This window comes from Athene noctua, unplaced genomic scaffold (genome assembly GCF_965140245.1).
Source record: "Athene noctua unplaced genomic scaffold, bAthNoc1.hap1.1 HAP1_HAP1_scaffold_50, whole genome shotgun sequence".
In the NCBI taxonomy this organism is placed as follows: Eukaryota; Metazoa; Chordata; class Aves; order Strigiformes; family Strigidae; genus Athene; species Athene noctua.
The window spans coordinates 367,406-385,885 of NW_027437544.1; the positions used below are offsets into that span (position 1 = coordinate 367,406).

Here is an 18,480-nt window from a genome sequence, read left to right on the forward strand (position 1 = left end):
TGCTTGAGGTTTCTTTGCACAGCTTTGTAGCTCCACAACTACATAACACCCCTCTGAAGAAAACCCCTGCTCCAGCAACCCATGGAGCTGACTGCGTGAGCACAGACTGGGATGTATGTACTAGGAGGGTGGCTTGGAAGTTAGAAATCTCCTTCTGGCTGTTTTGTTCATCCTCAGGCATGCACAGAAACAGACATCTGCGTGACGCTGCATCCCCCATTTTTAGCACGTGAAAGATTTCTGGAAGAATGTGGTTTTCATCTCTCTGCAGGTCATCCTTGACCACAGCTTGTCTACTCTTATCACCAGTGGGAATCACTGACGTGTTCTAAGTGTCATTACCGGTGGAGGTGTTTCAGGACAGAACTGAACATTCATTAGCTCCTTTCCTTGTGGATCGATCAGCATCTGCTGAGAAGCAGAAGAACAGCTTGAAGGGTGACTGATTTATTAGGTGGTCTATTGAGCATGTCTTTGCCAGGCAATCAGAATGAAAGTTCCTGCACCATTTTCCCCATGGCCAAAAGCAATGTTTCAGCCAGTCGGGTACCCCAGCGTGTCGTTACTGTGGTAGCAATAACGATTAAAAATAGCCAGCGGCATCCTGGGTACGCGGCAGTGGTCTTCCATCCTCTGACGGTTTCATCGTCCTTTTCAAAACATTCTGCAAAGCTCCTTCATGCTGGGCAGGACAAAGCCTCCGTGCTGGCTTCTGGATATTCCTGTGCCGGAGTATTTCATCCTGGAACCAGGCAAACAGTTCTTGCTAAGCACAGTGCAGAGGGGTGCTGGGGAATGCGGTGGGTGCTTGGTCACAGAAGGATGCACGGCGGGAGCCTGACTGCAGGGAGATGGCTCAGCGTGCAGGAGAGCTGTCTGAAGAGCCTGCAGCCTGTCCTGTGGAGCACTGCTGCCTGGTCACTGCTTTCCACCTCCCTTTTCATCTCCATCTGTTGTCTTATGGCTCCTTGCAGGGCCTCTGGGGTAGAGACCCTCTGCTTTCACTGTGCTGCGTGGGCTCAGTGGGTGCTTTGCTGAGGCCGGGGCCACGCTGGGGACTCTGGCCGTTACAGCAACAACTGTGGGCACGGTCATGAGGAGGATGCTCTGAGCTTTGTTGTAGCCTGGGAGTGGTTCTTTAGAGACACCTGTGTTGCCAGCAGCAGTTATTTAGTGGTGAGGTTTATAAAGGAGGTCTGGAGTAAATAACGTGATGGTTTAATGACGTCTGAAGGCAGCTCCTGAACACCGCCTCGGAGAAGCACTTGCAAATGACTGTCGCTGCTCCATGCTTCGCTCTGGGGCTGGAGATACAGGCGTGGGGACGGACAGACGCCTTTCTCAGGCCGGCGGAGACTCGGCGCATCCTGTAGGTGAAGCCATCAGCTTCCCAAGAGCGAAACAGCTCGGAGGAGCGCTCCTGACTCTGATCTGGTGGTAGCTCTGTGGGAGACGCAGCAAAAAGCACATGGTGGGGCGGCTGGATCAGGCTGTAGGTGACTTCTCCAGCTTTCCAGAGATCGCTCGGCCTGGTGAGGTGACTCGCTTCTCCGGCGGTGAAGTGGTAACGGAGACCTCTGCACGCTGCTTGAAAAACAAGAATATGCCGGCAGTGGAGGCAGCTGGGTATGATAGCAGGAGCAGAAGAATTACTTCTCATAGGTCGATATGGGGGTACAGTCACATCCTTTTGAGTGAAGAGCTCTCCTTTCATTGCTTGCTTGTATTTTCAGTGAAAAAGCAGCAGCAGGAAGGCACTGTCTTCTGACAGACTGGGCAAATGAAATTACACTTGCTTTCCATGCTACCTAAATATTCCAAATGTGACTGTCATTCACTTCTAAAAGATTTACAATCCAAATTCAGAGAGCGAATCTCAGAGAGAAACCCAGGGATAGAGGAAGAATATGTCGTGGTGAAGACAAAATGCATCAGGGTGCTGTTTTGTTTCTCTTCAGTCTAATCGACCTGGCTACCAGCTTCCTAATGTTTAGAGCAGTATCAATGAAGGAAAGTACCAGCTCTTGGACACTAGGAATGTGTTCTTCATCAAACCTGAAATTTGTTTCGAAATCTTGTTCAAGGGCTTGCTCATCTATCCTTTCTGTTTAAGCTCAGTTTGTACTGCTCTGAAAATTACTCCCTCTTGTACCAGGATGCTTATGTAGTATTAGAAGAATTCAGAAAGATGCTTTAGCTCTTCTGTAAATTCTCTGTCTGTTTTCCTGCACAACAGGAGTCCCACAGATTTCTCACTTCAAGATAGTGAAAAGTTATCGTGGTGTGCTGATACCTGTGTCTGTAGCCATGTGGATGGATGCTGGGATAAAACACAGAGGTGTTTCTGCTGTGTCAAAGAGCACCACTCAGGAGTGCACAACCCGAAGCATCTGTTCTGCTGCTCTGTAAAAAGTCTAGCGTTTAATTTCAAGTTCAGGCATTGCTTTGTTCAGGTTGCAGAGTGAAAGCTGTGTCCTGCCACCTGTAGGAAATGTATCAGAAGCATGTAAGAATGAGAGAGTTGACAGTCTGCAATAAGATCACGTTGTGTAAATAATGATAGGGCAGACACATCTAGATTCAGTAGATGCGCTTTCATGGCAGCCAAGCATCCCAAACCACACGCCATGGACACTGCCCTGCCAAGTGAAATGCCTAGTGCTATGTCGCTGTTACAGTACAGAGGCGTTTATTGAAAAACAGCCAAGAGTCTTAAATGAAACGTCACATCTGATTTTGACACCCAAGACATGAAGCCTGCAGCCGCCCGTGGCCGACCCTGGCCGGTCCGCTCTCCGTGTCAGCTCATGGGCCTGGCAGACAGATCCGTGGCTTCCTCCTGACTCGCTGGCAGCTGTGCGCGCTCTCCTGGACCCGGCGATTTGTGGGTGTCTGTATTCAGCACGATGCCAAATGCTCTCGGTGGTAGAAGGTGCTCCGGCAAACCCTCCAGCCTTCAGAAGAGTCCTCGGTGCCTGCAGCCAGGAGCGCAAGGGTGGCTGCGTCCCCAGCAACTCCCCCCGAGAGCAGCAGTAGGGGATGTTTAGCAAATTGTGTAGAAACAGGCGGCGCACATGCTTTCTCCCTCGCGGGCTCCGGAGTTAGCATTTTTCTGTGCTGGAGGCTTTATTCTCATCTCTGTTGAATAGCTTCTGATGCCTTTATCTTCTAAGAATTTGTCCGGTTTCTCCCTGGATTTGCAGCTGTTAGCCTCTACAGCCTCCTGTGGCAGTGTGTTCCAAAGGAAGGAATACTCCCTGGAAAAGGACTGCCACTTTTGTGTAATTTCTGTCTAATAACATTATTTCAGGCCCTCAGGTTCCTGTTTTATGACAAATAGTGACAATTTTTTCCTTATTCACATTTCCCAGGCCATCCATGCTTTTACAAACCTCTCCCATCTATTGCCCGTATGATTTCTAGGATGAGGAGTTGTAGTCAATCTTCTTATAAAAGCTGCTTCATACTTGAAATTGTTCTTTCTGTCCTTCTCTATTTAGCTTGAGATGCTTCAGCTTGTTTTTTTGAGATCAGAACTATACCCAGTATTTCGAGACGCACGTGGCCATGGGTTTAGGCAGGGAGACGATGATAATTTTCATGGTGTTTATTTTGCAGTAGTTTGTCATCTTGATCGTTGTAGAGCGCTGGCTCGTGTTTCCATAAACCCAAGCTCGAGGCACTGTGCATGTCTCCCATTTCTTGGCTCCTGGCTCCTTTGCTTGCCAATATATGCCAAGGATTCAGTGGAGGGAGAGGCAGTGCTCATAAAGCATACCCGCCTCTGTAACTCTCCTGAACATCAGTCATTTCTGTATGCCAAGTTGTCCATTATAGAAAGCAGATTGTCAAGTCACTGTAAACATTGCTGCTGTCCTTGCAGCATAACTCTCATCTCTGACCACAAATCCCTACCACTCCATACTCCCTTAAGAGCGGAGAAATTGAGGCTATACAGGCATGAAGGCTGGGTTCTCTGTGTGTGGAGATGAGTGAATGACTCTGGAGAACTAGTGTTTTAAGGGTGAGTCAATCCCCAGTGCCCCCCCAAAAGAGGGGGCTCCTTTTTTTTTTTTTTTTTTTTTTTCTCTGGAATGAATGTGATTCTGCTGTGTTGTGTCTGGCTTCGGATTTCAGGAGTGCACCCAGCACCCATCCAGCGCTCTCCCTGTGTTGTTGCACGGTAGCGCTTTAAAGGCAGGTCCGTTGGCTGGCTGCCTTGCTGTGACCTGTGCAGGGAGGAGGAGGCTCTGCCTTTGCAGAGGGATGCTCTCCAGGCTACGGCCAGGCTGCTGCACTTGTCCGTTGGGGCTGGCTCTGAGGCTTTAAGCGCCACTCCACAGAAATGCCGTTTCTAGAGAGCGTGTCTGACGTTTGCTGTTTGAGTCTCACCTGGGAAACACTTGCCTGCAAGAGGAAGAGTGAGCTCGGTACTGAAGTTTGATCTCAGTTGACTGCCAGGAGTTACTTGGCTGGGAAGAAGGAAGGTTTGAAAACTCTGGAAAGGAGGGAGCCTTTGGTGGGAGTCTGTTTGGGAGGGTGACGTGCTGGCAGGTCCTCCAGCAAGGCCCCAGTCGTTGGTCAGTTGGTGTGCACAGCCAGGGACACTCTCCTCTTCAGCGGGCTCTGAGGTGGAAAGCAAAGATGCCCTCGCTCTGGTCGTTGAACGGCTTGGGAAGACGCAGCGTAGACTTGCAGACTCGGGCATAAGCAGCAGGGTCCCGGCTGAGGAAATGGGCTTGCAGGGCTGTAATGGGCAGGTCGGGGTGGGCCGTGCCCCACCAGTCTCGTCTTGACACGTGTTCACAAACCCACAGCAAGTGAGGGCGCTGCTTCTGCAACACAGTGAAGCTCTCTTCTGTGTCCCATCCTGCCCTGGGCTGTCACTTGTTCCTCTGAACCTCCCTTTCCTGCCTGCGTGCCCCCAGGCATCTTTGGGTGTCAGCAACAAGGGACCAGGAGAGACACAACGCTGGGCGAGCCCTGACTGAGGTGGGACTCCTCAGAGTCACCTGAACGACTTGGATGCAGAATTCTCTATGACTCGAGTGGGATGGCAACCCAAAGGCCACCTGGGCACATCGGAAAAATCTCACTGTAAATACTGTCACCTTGGGGATAGATCTCTACAAATGCACCCAGAAATAAGGTGCTGACGGTGGTGCCATCCTCATTCTGTACACGGGCAGCTGTCAGGATGTGATGAATGTGCTGATCTGTGGAACTGCCAATACAGCTAAAAGCTGTAAGAGTTTATTCTGTTACTGGTGGTTTGCTTTGTTCCTCGTACTTCCATCAGCAAGTGAGATGAGCAAAGACTCCCCTGTGCTTTTTTCCAGGTGAAGATATTCACACCAGCCTCTCTGGGGCAGCTGTAGATGTCAACATCGGTCTGGCCAGGAGCTCCCTGACAGTTGAGAAGACTTACCTCACACTGTCAAACCACAGATCTGTAGTCATCCACAATCGGAGTGAAATCAAGGTCCACTTCCAGTGGAAGGCTTTTTCAACTCAGGAAGAGGAGGATCATCAGAGGCTGAGGTTCGTTTGAAAGATTCATTTCAGTAAGATACACTGCCCAAGGGTAAAACTAACATGTGGCCTCAAGAGGTGTGGTGCATTGAATGGTTTAGGGCAAGTAAACCATCTATGGCATCAGGTTAGGTGTCCCTGGGCTTTAGGGTAATGGAGCTCAGTGCCTCGCATTCCAGCTCCATCCATAGTCCAGCTGAGGATGGCGTTTTGTGGAGGAAAGGTTGATTGCAGTGACTGGATTCCCTCAGAGAGCAAATTTGCATTTTAGGGAGCCCCAAACCACTGATATCCAGAGACCCCTGGGTTATGGGGGGTCCATGAGGCTGAGGAAAGTGTCAGCACTCGTTCCCTGGGACTGCACTGAGTAGCAGCACTTAACATAGCTGCAGGTAGCATAACTGTTGTGATATTCACTGCAGCTTCTTCCACTCCAGCTTTGGTAAGGTGGCAGGCTCCTTCTCCAGGAATGTGCAGGGTCAGGTGCTGTGTTGGCCCAGCAAGTTGAGGCCGTCCTGCTGTAGGATGTTGAATTGCCTTGCACTGTCCCGGTTTCCAGCACAACGAGGTGTTTCTACCCTTCCTCAGAGACTGGGGAGAATTTGGAGGTGAAGGGTTCTGCAGGGAAGGCAGGGCAGCACGGGACAGAGCGCGTTTGGGCTGCAGCAGCCTGTGTCTTCATGGTGCTGAGAGATGGGGCAGGTTCTTCCAAGGGTGTCTGTGGTGAAGCTTTGACATTCCCCTTTCAGGCAGCAGAGACACACTTATAGCCCGGGGGGATGAACTGGAAATGACACTTAAAAGTTTGGGTGATTAAGGGAATCCTTGTGGGACTTTCCAGACTTGCGTGGATGTAGGTGTGTAGGAGTTAGCTCACAGCTGATCAGGAAAGTGCCTTAAACTGGAGCACTTTTTAAAGGCTTCTGAGCCAATAAAGTTCAACATAATTAGGTCAGAAATGCCTTGAAGGCCAAAACTAGTTTTCCACTGTTCTCTATTTTTAATTACACAGTGTGTGACTTCCATGCAAGCTGAATGTGTTGAAAGAAAACCTCATTGCCTTCTCTGGGCCCTTGCCTGGACCCTTCCTTTACCGCTCTCTCCTCACCTGCCTGTCTCAGATTGGACCCTGAGTGATCCTCTTTCCCCTCAGAAGCAACCGGGCTTCCCCACAGTTCACTTCAACCTGATTCATTTCCAATTACATTTGATCTCATGCCAGTTTATGTCCTGAGTCTGACCAGGACGTTCTGTTCTTCCTCCTTGCAATCCCAGGGATGGTCATAGCTCCAGGGCCACTGTCCTGCTGCCAGAGAAGCCTTAGAGATCTCGGAGCAGAGAGGACTTTTTCCATGAGAGGAGGCAGTGCAGGACCCTGCTCTGGGCTGTGACCCCAGAAGACCTGGATCCTTAGGTGGTGTATCCAGGGGTTTGCTGTGTCTCCCTCCTGCAGGACTTTCTGGGATGTAATGGTGGAATTATTGTCCGCTGATGGAGGCTGAGCTGGGGGTTGCTCATCGGTGGCGGGAAGCCCTCCTCACGCGCAGGGCTGTAGGTCAGCCGTGGAGAAACATTCCCCACTGCACCCCAGGGGGGGCGAGCCAAAGCAAGTGCTTTTGGTGCTGGTGCCAGCCTTTGCCCCAGGCTCTGTCTGTGTACAGCTAGTAACATCCGTGACCGTATTTCCGTTGGAACTGTATTTGAATTTAGCTGGGTGATGGTTGCTATCCTGGTTTTACTACATTGCCTTGATCTGCTGCTACACATGGAGCCTTCCACTCATCCCCCCAGAGTGGTCACCTGCTGGTTCTTCATGGCCGGGGACTGGAGTGTGCAGAGGGGACAGCGATGTGCCAGCTAGGAAGCAACTGCTCTGTAGCAGCGCTCCCTTATCTCTTGGTTGTGATCTTTAAACTCTAGAATGATTTCTGCTACAGCTGCCAAGTAAGGGAGAGATGAACTGCGTCATAGCCCTACAGAGATGGCCAAAAAGAGGAAAAAGATAAGGTGGTTCAAGGCCAGACGCAAGGGTTTGGATTCAGAGATGCTGGTCCAGACTTCTTTAGTGGGTGATGCCAGGAAAAGTGCCTTCCCCTCTCAGGGCCTCTGTTTCCATGCACATATAGACATTGGTCTCACCGAAGTGATGCAATGCCTGAATTCATTGGTTTGCTTTTACAGTGCTCTGGGATCCTCTGGTGAGAAGTGGTATAGGGCACAGAGAGCACATTTAGCTTGCTTACCCCTGCAGGTCCAAAGGGGAAGGAAAAAGGAGTGATGCCAGTGGCCTGCAGCTGAAACCCAGCTGCGTCTCCCCCTGCCAGTGAAGCCCTGCAGTGGGTGCTCCTGCATCCTGATCTGGCTCCCCCAGGCAGCTCTGTGGTAGGAAAAGCCAGTTGGGGTGGTCGGTGGATTCTCCATCAGTTGTGGCAGAGGCTTTGAGCCAGGAGGCTCTCGAGGGCTGCTGGCTTTCAGAAACCTCTTCTGAGCTTGTAAGAGTGGAGTAAACCTGCGTGCCGTGGTGGCGGCCAGCAAGTGATAATCTGACCCGTGGGGGACCCCGTGGCTTGGGGTCAGCCCCTCGCTGAGCTGCTGCTGATCCTCCCCGAGCGCTTTGCTGCCCCTGCGCTCACACGAGTCTCTGCAAATATGTTGCTCATTAAATGATCTGCTTGGTTTGTCTCTCCCTGTGGCTGCAGGCTGCAGAGGCGGAAAGGGGGCAAGATGGACCGTTGTCTGAGGGAGTGCAGGGTGGACTCTGCTCTTGGAGAACGCCTTCCCCTTCTCTCCCGCCCCTTCCATAACCAGTGGGCAAAGGTGCAAGGAGACTCCATGCTTTTCTCCGACGATGTGTTCAGCCTTGAGCCAATGGTAAGTGATAGCTGAGAACCTCCCTTCCTTCTCCTCCCTGGCTGAGGTCACTTGGCAGGTCCCTGTGTCAGCTGGCTTGATGGGCCAAGAGATAACACCAGGTTTCTAGGGAGGCTGCGAGAGCTTGTTGGAAAAAGCATCTCTGTGGGCTCCTGGCAGAGCGAGAGGCTGCCTAAAGCTGAGCTCTGCTGCAAGGGCTATAAATTAAGGGCGCTTGGTAAGTGTCCTTACACTGTTGAGAGCCATCGATAACGATGAGTGAGGGCACAGCTTACACATAGTGTGTGGGGATTAACAAAGGACATTAGAGCGCTCTCGGTTCACATATTGACCTGAGGAATGAAATGGTCCTCTGTGGAAAGGAGGCCAAGTTCAACCCAAGTTTGATCAGAGAGATACCAATCTCTTCATATAACCTGGATGGATACCACGGCTCAATCTCCCTTCCAGTGTCATCTGTGAGCCTGGACACAAGGCTGGCAGGTTTAAACGGACTTCCTGAGTTTCATGGCGCATAGGTACAGACATTTTATTGCCTCTTCTGTTTATGCAAGCAAAACCCCATATCCTGCAATCGGCCAGATCCCTGGTTCTGAGTATTTGCATGGTCTGAGATGAAGAATGCCCACTGTCCGAGCAATGTAAAATCCCTTTTCGTCTTGGAGTAAATCCTAGGATAATCTCAACCTCTTCTTCCTTTTAAAATAGGTGAAACTAATTTTTTTTTTTTTTTTTTCAAGGAAGGGGATCATCTCCTCTTCTTAGTTGTTCCTATATCCCATATAAGGCTGAGAGCCACCAATGTTGGCACAGCGGCAGTTTCACACCACTGTAGCTGACAGCAGCATGATGTGACCAAGAGATTGTGTCAGAGCAGTGGGAATGTTGTAGAGAGAGGGAGCTGATCAGCTGAGCATTAGGACCAGCCTGTGGTGTGTCAGAGCTGATTCTGGAGTGTGCCGCAGGGCTCCTGCTGCTTTACAGTCAGACTGTCTCTACAAGTAGCTTAACCTGCTCTTAAGCTCCTGAATGCTTTGAGGTGAGGTCCAGAAGTCTGGCTGCCCACAGCGCCGAGTCCTGGCGCTCCATGTAGTGACATACGGACATAAAGTGTAGCCTGGCCTCAAGTCTCGAGGGGAAACCTTTCCTGAACGGAATGTTACACAGGTTGCTCTAGGACTGACTATAAGTGGGCTACCACATGAGTCTCTCCCCTTCTGTTTTGTCCAGCATTACCAACCTTTTGATTTCCATGAATCCCATTATTGATGGAACAATCAATTTCACATTCACTTTTGCTCATGCCTATCTTTCCCCCTGGCATATGGGTGTCTTTACATCAAATGGTAGTAAGCATTTTCTACTTTTATTAAATGTAGAATCTAAAACTCTACTGCTGCTGGCTTCCACAACCTTCTTTGCGGTGACAGCCCTGTAACTTTTAGCCTGGACAGACACCCTTCGTGCACTGCCATGTAAATCTGCTGGAGAGGCCCCCCAGAGATGGGACCTTATGTCAGTGGACCGTTAGCTGCCAGTATTTTCAGGTGCTGCAGTCTGTAGAAGCTGCAGCAGGTCGCTTCAGTCTGTATAGGGTTTACTCGCTGATGGAAATAACAGAAAAGAGGAGGTGTGATTTTGGAATTACCATGTGGATGAGAACATTCTGAGCAGTTGCCCAAGCTTGTGGGAAACAAGCTGATACGCAGCTCTGACTTTCTGAGCACATCTCAAATTTGGTTTATTTTTGCATCTACACATGATGTGTCAGCAGGGGCAGCTGTAGTAGAGGCCCAGGTGGCTCCCAAGGGACAAAGTCCTTGCTGTTTGCTGCATCCTCCCTGCCCCAGCTTGTCTGTAAGTCCCAATGGAGACCCGTGGGAGCTGACTCCTTGGAAATGGCAACCAGAGGAGAGGGAGGATGAGGACTTACTGCTACACTGACCTTGACAAGTCCTCACTGTCCTGTCCTTGCCTGGTAGTGACTCCTCAGTGTCACGTGTGAACTCTGGGCTGATGGAGGTGGTCGACAGCATGTCCAGGTTACGAAGGTGCTACTGTTGTTGATCCAGAGGTTGGGCCAGGAGGTGACAGTGGTGTTTGTTGCTGCAAACCTGCACCTCAGCTGGGGAACCAAGCTGGTCCCCATCCACATGAGAAGCTACTGCAGAGCACTTTGTTTTTTGGCGGAAGGCACCATCTCCAGTGGAGCTGTGGTCCATCCCACAGTTCCCTGTGGGCTCTGTTATTTATGGAAAGAGGCAGATGTTAGCTGTGGCACTGCCTTTCTCCTAAGTGCCCTGAGCTGAGAGGATGCACTTTGAGTGTCATTTTAGTACTTCTGTTGCCAGCTCTGTCTTGTTTTCTTTGACTGCTTTGAGTGTGATTTCCTTCCATGGATTGCCTTCCCCCTCTGCAAAGCAAAGCAGGTGATTTGACCAGCAGTTGGTGGTGCCTGGCTTTTCAAGACCAGCTTTTTCTGACTCCGACTGGTGGAGATCTAGCAGATCCTCATTATTTAGGGGCTGAGGGAGGAGAGATAGGATCTGCCATGTATTTACGGTTGGGCTCTTGCAGAGAGATCACTTGTGTAGCTGTGAGTGCCGGTGTGCCATCCCCTCCTGTATCACCATGCTTTATGCTGTAGCAAAGCCAGGGTAGGACAGCTGGAGTGGTGGTGCTGTACCATCGTACATCCACCGTCTGTATTTTATGCCACCTGCCAGTTGCAGCCTGTCTGAGGCCAGAAGTGTTTCAGCCAGAAGTGTTGCAATACCATGTTCACAGCACTGCATAGTTTTACATCTGTCCTGGTTACCATCCACGGTGGCTCTCCATGCTCTGACTCCGCTGCCCTCCTATAGAGAACACGTCGCCCAGGCACGGGGCTCGCTCCTGAGGTGCCCCGAGGCTCGGACGCGTGTAGCAGTAGCCTGCAAGGGTGGGTAATGAAGCATTTCCTTCCAAGCAGCAGTTCTTTTTTCCCCTGTGGGGTCGCAGGAATGCAAGGAACCTCTTCAACAGCCCATTTTAATTTCCCAGGAGAAATAACTCACAGTATTTTCTGTGAGTTATTTCACAGTTCTTCCCTCTGTTCTGTTGACTCTGAGCAGGCTGTGCCTTAGGGAATTCTTTGCAGCTGCAGCCCAATAACTCACCATGTCATAGCTCTTCCATTGTTGTGGGGGCTGTCCTTTGAGCTATAAGGGCTAATTCGATGGGAAGTATTATAGTTACTTAATATTTATGCTGCAGGAGTGCCAGAGGCTCCACTCCGTTCAAGGCTCTTCTGGACAAAGCAGCGAGGATACCCAGCAGCATGCAGAATCAAAGCCTCGCTTTGCTGATAGAAAAAGAACTCTGTTCGTCTCCTTCTATAAGCTGATATTTTCCTTCCTTTGTCGAGTGTTATCACAGTTGTCAGAGGTGCCTCTATTTATGTCAACAAACACACAAGGAACATTGGTAATGCTAGGGGTTCAGGGGATGTAAGTGGTGTCTCACTTGCAAGAAGTGAGAGCCTTTAGAACCCAGGCATGCCTCCAAAACTGTGCGACAAGGCTCCCTGGGACTGAGCGCCAGTGCCAGGACTCTCTGGGCGAGAAGCAGAGAGAGAAGACCCCGAGGAAGCAGCAGAGAGCTGCAGACACACTGGTAGCATGGCCCAGACTTAAATCCCTGAGCAAGAGCATGACACGGAAAAGAGCCTGTTGGTTGAAAGAGGTGTGGAGCTGTAAGCAAATCCCATCTCTTCTTCTCTGAGCCTGTGTTCAGGGACACAGGAGCGTGTGCACCTCGCAGAGAGAAACAGGGTGCATCTGTCTCTCAACTCCTTTCCCAGATCATCCGTCAGCTGGAGGAGCCTGCGTGCTGGCTGGCTGCTCACGGCTCGGGGCAGAAGCAGCCGCCAGCGGGCAGGAGCCTGTTCTTCTTCTATCCCCAGGCAGGAGGGCTCGTTCTGCTTGGTGCTGCGTGCCCCACTCACCGCAGTACGTTAAATACTTAGGGGCGTGTACAGGTGAAGGGTATAAGAGGCAGCACCTTTGTAACTAAGAATGGGAAATTCTCTTTGATTTGTTAAATCTCTCCTGACCTGAGTAAAAGTCGTCATGTAGCCATAGTGCTACAGAGATACATGGGAAGGTTTGGAGGCGAGAGGGACCTTTTTCTTAAACTGGCTGGCATCTCTGGAGAAATCCTACTGGATTCACTGGAGCGTGAGCCAGTTTGGTGGCTTCATTATAGCCCTAATTTAACAAAATGCCTCTACCAGATGCCAGTAAAGGTAAGAGACTTAGAAAGTTCTTTTGAAGCTGCTTCCAAACCCCCCTAAATTTTGTTGATAAGTGTTGCTTGTTCCCTGCTCTTCACTGATGCTCTACATAAAGGCTACAGGGCTGTGGTTGAAAACAAGAAATGTGACATTTGAAGCTAAGTGGTTTGCTGTCTTCTTCTGTTTCAGGAGGGAGATATCTGGCCAAATTCTTCAGCTGAAGTTAACGTGATCTTTAGACCCCGAGAAGCCAGAGTCTATCAACAAACGGTCTACTGCGACATCTCAGGTACGGCTCCTTTCTCCTGCTTCTGTTCCCCACCGTGGAGGCACAAGTAGTCTTGCAGCCCCCTCGGTTCTCGTCTAGTTGGTAGGAAGGGTCAGTGGTCAGCAGGGTGCTGGCACGTGCCCACTGCCCCTGCGGTTTCCAGGCGGTCTCCTGTCCAAGGCCAGCCCTCAGGATGTGTGGCTACAAGCCTGGATCACTGATCCCAGAACAACCAAGGCAGTGAAGGGATAAGTTCTCATGCCGTGAGTTTGCCAGCATTTGCTCTGCTGCCAGGTGCCTGTAGAGGCCAAAGAGCTCCAGAGCTAAGCTTCAGTGGGCGAGCACCACGTCCCTGTAGACCATTTGCCTCCAGGAGGAGTCTTTATTACACGGATGCATCATCAGACTCCTGAGGCGGTAGGAGCTGAGTTACAAATGTGCTTCCAGAGCCTGGATCCCCTCTCACTACCCCGACACTGCCAGACCTTGGGTGGCTGAGCCCTGCTGAGCGCGGGCTGTCTGCAGAAGGACACCTCTGGCCAGCACGTGAGAATTGTCACCTTGTGGCTCTGAGTCTGTGGTGCCTCCGGGTACGCTGCGCAGGGCTTGCTGTGCTCAGCGGGGTGAGCGCCCTCCCTGGAAATCAGAGTCCGAGCAGTCTGCTAGGCAAGCTTTATGCTCATCCTGTCTGACAGAAGTGCCATCGCGTCTTTTGCTGGGAGCAGTTATCTCTGGCCCACGTGAGCTGCACCTTCTGTGCCCTGGGAGAGGTGATGGCCTTGCTGTGCTAGCACGGGGCAGGGAGTGCCTGCAGCAGGCTGCGGGGTTCGGGTCACCTCATCCTTCCTCTCTGTCTCTGCGTGGTGCTGCTTAAGGTGTTTTTCAAGACTGGGAGAGCGCTGTCAGGCTTCCTTCCAGGGAACGTGATGGTTTTTCCCCGTCTGAGAGGAAGAGGTGTGAGGCCCGTGGTCCTCCAGCAGCCAGGCGCCTGTTCTGGAGTGTGCTGAAGTCACTAACCCAGCTGCTTTGTCGCTTTACTTACTGCCCTAAGCTGGGGGATACAAATGTCACAAAACAGCTTTTTATTTATACTGTAATTGTGCAGGGTTTACTTGGCAAATGCCCCCTACAGTCATTACCCAGGGCTTGTGTTCACAAAGTGTCTTCCTGCCTCCCAGCTGCAGCTGCTAGAGCTGTGGAAGGAAAGGATCGATTTAAAAAGTTGCGCCTGAGGGATTCCTCGCTCAGTGCTGTGCTTCTGGCTCTGGGATTTTTGCTCTTGTGATGGGGGTGTCCATCATTTTGCTGCAGGCATCTCCAGGGGTTGTGCCAGGAGAGCGTTTTTGTTGCAGAGAAATAGGAAGACTACTTACATGCAACCCTTGAGCTGGTCTGAGAGTTACAGGAAACAGAGATGAGCAAATGATCTGTTTAGAAAGAGAAGCCTGCTCTTGAAAAGGTCCTGATGGACCCTTGGGAGAACTGAACTCCCCCACTGGCTCCTTGGAAGAGAACCTCAAGGAGGTCATTGAAATGATGCACCTAGCCCCCTCCCTTACTAACCAGAGCTGACCCCCTGTATTATCGGGGTGGAAACTGTCCCAGAGTCAAGGTCCCTGAGTGCAAGGAGAGTTTAAAGAAGAGAACAGTGATCTTTAACTAGAGAGTCAGTTACCTTTGCTTCTTGATTCCTCTAAGAAGCGTGACTGCCTTCCTCATGCACTGGCATGCCAGTCACAACGCCTTTGGAGGATGGTTTGCAGAGGGTGTGTGTCCCTTGCTGGGAACGCTTGGGAGCTTTTCCCAGTGCAGCCCCATGAGTTGTGCAGCTGGATCTCATGCCCCTCTGGAAAGGGGCTTTGCTGGCCTCCACTTTTTTGGAGGTGCCTCCTTGAATTGCCAAGCAGATGCTTCTGCATGCAGTGATTTACAGAACTAATCAGCACTGTGCAACTTGCCAAGCTGGCAGTTAAGAAGTGGTTTGAAATTTGCCCTCGTCAAATATTGAATCTCAAAATGAACTTTCTTAGTTATTCATGCAAATAAAGCTGTGGCTCTTGAGTGCTGGAAGGAAGCACATGGTGGGGGCTCAGACACCTAAAATTCAGTTTTAGGTTTGTCTGCACACAGAACTGAACTGGGTTACACCTTGCAAGACCCTTTCTTAAGCCACTCCTGCAGGGAGCAGCAGAATCCCACGTGATGATCAGTCCCTTAGCTTGTGACAGAACTGTCCTGCATCATGTAACACTATTGATGTGGTCAGATGAGAATCGTGTTCAAAACCAGTCACAAGGGACGGGGACAGTCTGTGAGCAAGCAACTGAGTGTCAGAAAGCAGCAGAAGTTAAGGACTTTGGCAGCAGAGCCCCGTGCTGTTGGGCCACCTAGACCCCTATTTATTTGGAAGCGAGGCAGCAGCGCCACCCTGTGCACCTTGTGACCCGCCGCTGCGTTATTCCTGCTGAGATCCCAGTGCTCGCTCCACAGCACCAGGGGTGGGTTTGGGACTGAGGACAAGGCTGTAGCCCCTCCATGCCCTTGGCCTGTGTGCTCGGGGACGTGTTCCGGTGGGAGCGTCCCAGGGCCACAGCCCAGCTGTAGCCAGGCCTTGGGCAAAGGCTGGATGCTCCTGGAAGCCCCAGGGAGCAGGAGGACATACTCTCTCTTTTTCCCTCTCAGCTCTCCTGAATGCTGCCTGCAGTTGAGTCTGCTCCTCCTCCTTTGGGAAAAGCCCGCTCTGCGGTTCACCTGGAAGGAGGAAGAGCAACATTTCTGGGATTTCCTAAAGTTTTAAGTTCAGCGTAGGGGTAGAAGAAAGGATGGTTTCCAGAGACCACCTGGAGAGGGTGAGGGCCTGCTGCGGAAGGGGAAGAACCGCCACTGATTTTTTGATTGCAGTGGCCAGGGAGTGTGTGTCTCAGCATGATCATGGACAAAAGCTTGTCACTTGGAAATCTTTGCCATTACCTAAGAGCTTTGATTATTTAGACCTAGAGTTTTTAATGAAAATCAAGCCACATGTGATGCAAGGTGGAGTGATCTTCTGACAGGTAGCACCCAGTACCGCCTCTCTTATGGTGTCTGGGAAATAGAAATACACAGCCTTCCAATTAATGCCTGAGCTGTGCAACCTGTCATCTCTGCTGTCAGCTGGGCTTTGTCTGGAACCACTTGAAAAATGTTGAATTCGACAAAAGCTCCCACGCTCTTCCTTTCTGGCTTGGACATTATCAAAGGTCCTCATTCCATGGTTGCAAGATCAGAAAGTCAGCAATCACTGAAAGGGCTGTTCCCAGGGAGAGTTTTTTCAAGTTGTGATCGAGTCACTGTGTTGTCCCACCTGGGCTGCTCTTTGCAATAGGAAGTAGTTTTGGACATTCTGGAACAACTATGCAGCAGATTAAAAAAAAAAAATAAAAAAAATCAACCTTCAGTCCCTAATTTTTAATGAATGGTGAGCATTACACAAAAGGAGAGAGGAATATTTCTGCACAAAAGCTACACTGAAGGTTAGATACAACTTCTGGGCCTTTCTTTTCCCCTTGTGCTACTTGCTTTCTGTGCAGAGTAGGATGGGATGGCAGGGAGACCCAAGCCCAAATTGGAGCCAGGGTTCAGGCACTTGAGGCTGCTGCAGTGGTTCAGAACAGCCTTCGGACTGCAGGATCCCACCCTGTCATCTTAGCATCTTCTTTTGGAAGAAAATTATCATCTTGGAGTTTAGCTATAAGCCTTGCCGTCTCGGTTCCCTTTGCAGCAAGGGCTGTGTGTATCAGCAGTATGTTCATGGCTTCTCTGACCTCAGCAGTGAGGTTTTCCATACCTGTTCAGCATGCCTCAGGTAAGGTGTCTTTACAAAGCTGAGCTCTCGGTATCACGGTGGGCACAGGCAAGTGCTGCTCTCTGGAGATCACAAAGCCCTGTCGTATTTAGGTGCCGCTGCAGGAGGTGAGCCCTGGAGCCCCGGGCACGGAGCTGTGTGTCAGTGCTGGGATGCTCTGCCTGCTCTAGGCAGCTCTCAGACGTGCACAGCGCCGTTAGCAGGGAGCTTCGCCTTGCCTGGGCTCGTACTTGTCGGCTCCTGTGCTCTTGTCTCCGATTGCATCAGTACAGATGGCAGATCTTCAGTTCTGTTTCATGAGCTTTGTGCCTTCACTGAATGGATTTCAGAGCTCATCTAAGAACACGGGAAGAAATTCAGATTGTGTTTTAAACTCAGCATCGCTAGCTGATGGCTAAATGAGAAACCAGCCCGAGGGGTTGGTTAGAAATTAGAAGCCAGCCCCAAGGCATATCTCCTGAGGGCAGGGAAGAGTCCTGTGTCTCCTCCTGGAGCACCTAGAGCTGTTCCCATCCAGCCCAGAGTCAGGGAGGAGCACTGAGGCAGCCTGGACAGTCCGGGATAGCAGAGGCAATTACTGTACTGAAGTGGAAATCTCTCCGCAGGCCGCGAGACCAGGCTGCCCCTGCGCATCACAGGGGAAGGCGTAGGGCCTCGGCTCCGCTTCAGCTGTGAGCGGCTGGACATTGGGAAGGTGTTTGTTGGATTAAACCACAGCTATGAGGTGAGTAGTCGGGATTCTGAGGGGCTGGGGGGGATTGTGATGGCTCCCGGGGCAGCAGTGAGCCTCGTGGGCCTGTGGGATTTCTGGCAACTCGGGTCATTGTCAGCAGGGACTGTTTGACATACTAGTCAAGTCTGGGGGCTTTCCCAGATTCTGGATACTTCTGATGGGATCTGAAAGGTGCCTATGCTGTTTGTGAAGTCTTAATCCGTGCTTTTTGGCAACCTTCCTTGGGGATCAGCTGGGAGGCTTCATGTGAAAAAATACCCCCTTGACAGATGAAAGCAACACTGGGACAAAAAGATAAATATTCAGAGGTTTTTGTTTCAGCCCTGGATGCAATGCACCTTTGTACTCGGGCTGTTAAAAAGCAGCTGGAACAAATGTACTGAGTTTGAGCTCCAGGCCATTGCAGCCAGCTTTCGGGTCAGTGCGTGCTGCCGGTCCTGGGAGCTGGAGGAAATCTGTCCAGCCTCTGGCTCAGAGCTGGGTCTGGCCGCGGAACTGGGGGTGCTTCCCCTTGCTGACCAGTCTCTCGCCACTCTTCATGAAGATTTGCTGCATCTCTATGAAGAGCAAAGCATTTCTGGAGATGAGGCAAAGGAACTTTCTACGTATTTGCCTCCCCTGCCAATGGTGTCTTCTGCAAAAAAATGAGATAGGGCAACTGAAAGAGGTAGGAAATGAGGCAATACTTTCAAAAGCTTGACTGGGCAGGGAAGGATGCATTAAGGTGTTTTCTTACCAAAATATTGTGCTCTCTATGCATTTTTAATGGTGATACTTTATTGATTATCTTTTTATTATTTTCATTACTTGAGAAAATGTGACTGAGTAGATGATACTGCTAGTGCTGTGCTGACTGAAGGTAAACCTCAGCTCAGCACAGGATCCCTGAGTGCAATTTGTAACTGAGGTGTAAAAGACGTGAGAGGAGAGAGTAGTTTCCAGGTTAGCCTTGCAGAGCT

The 18,480-nt window shown here is 50.8% G+C and overlaps 1 protein-coding gene across 1 annotated transcript in view; it reads left to right on the forward strand.

The window, feature by feature from the left end:
- Window positions 1-18,480, forward strand: part of LOC141954987 (hydrocephalus-inducing protein homolog) — a 96,353-nt gene that overhangs the window by 26,464 nt on the left and 51,409 nt on the right. Inside the window, 4 exon segments of the mRNA XM_074895065.1 lie at window positions 5,340-5,541; window positions 8,232-8,403; window positions 12,866-12,965; window positions 17,394-17,512. Of these exon segments, the coding sequence (XP_074751166.1) occupies window positions 5,340-5,541; window positions 8,232-8,403; window positions 12,866-12,965; window positions 17,394-17,512 (593 nt within the window).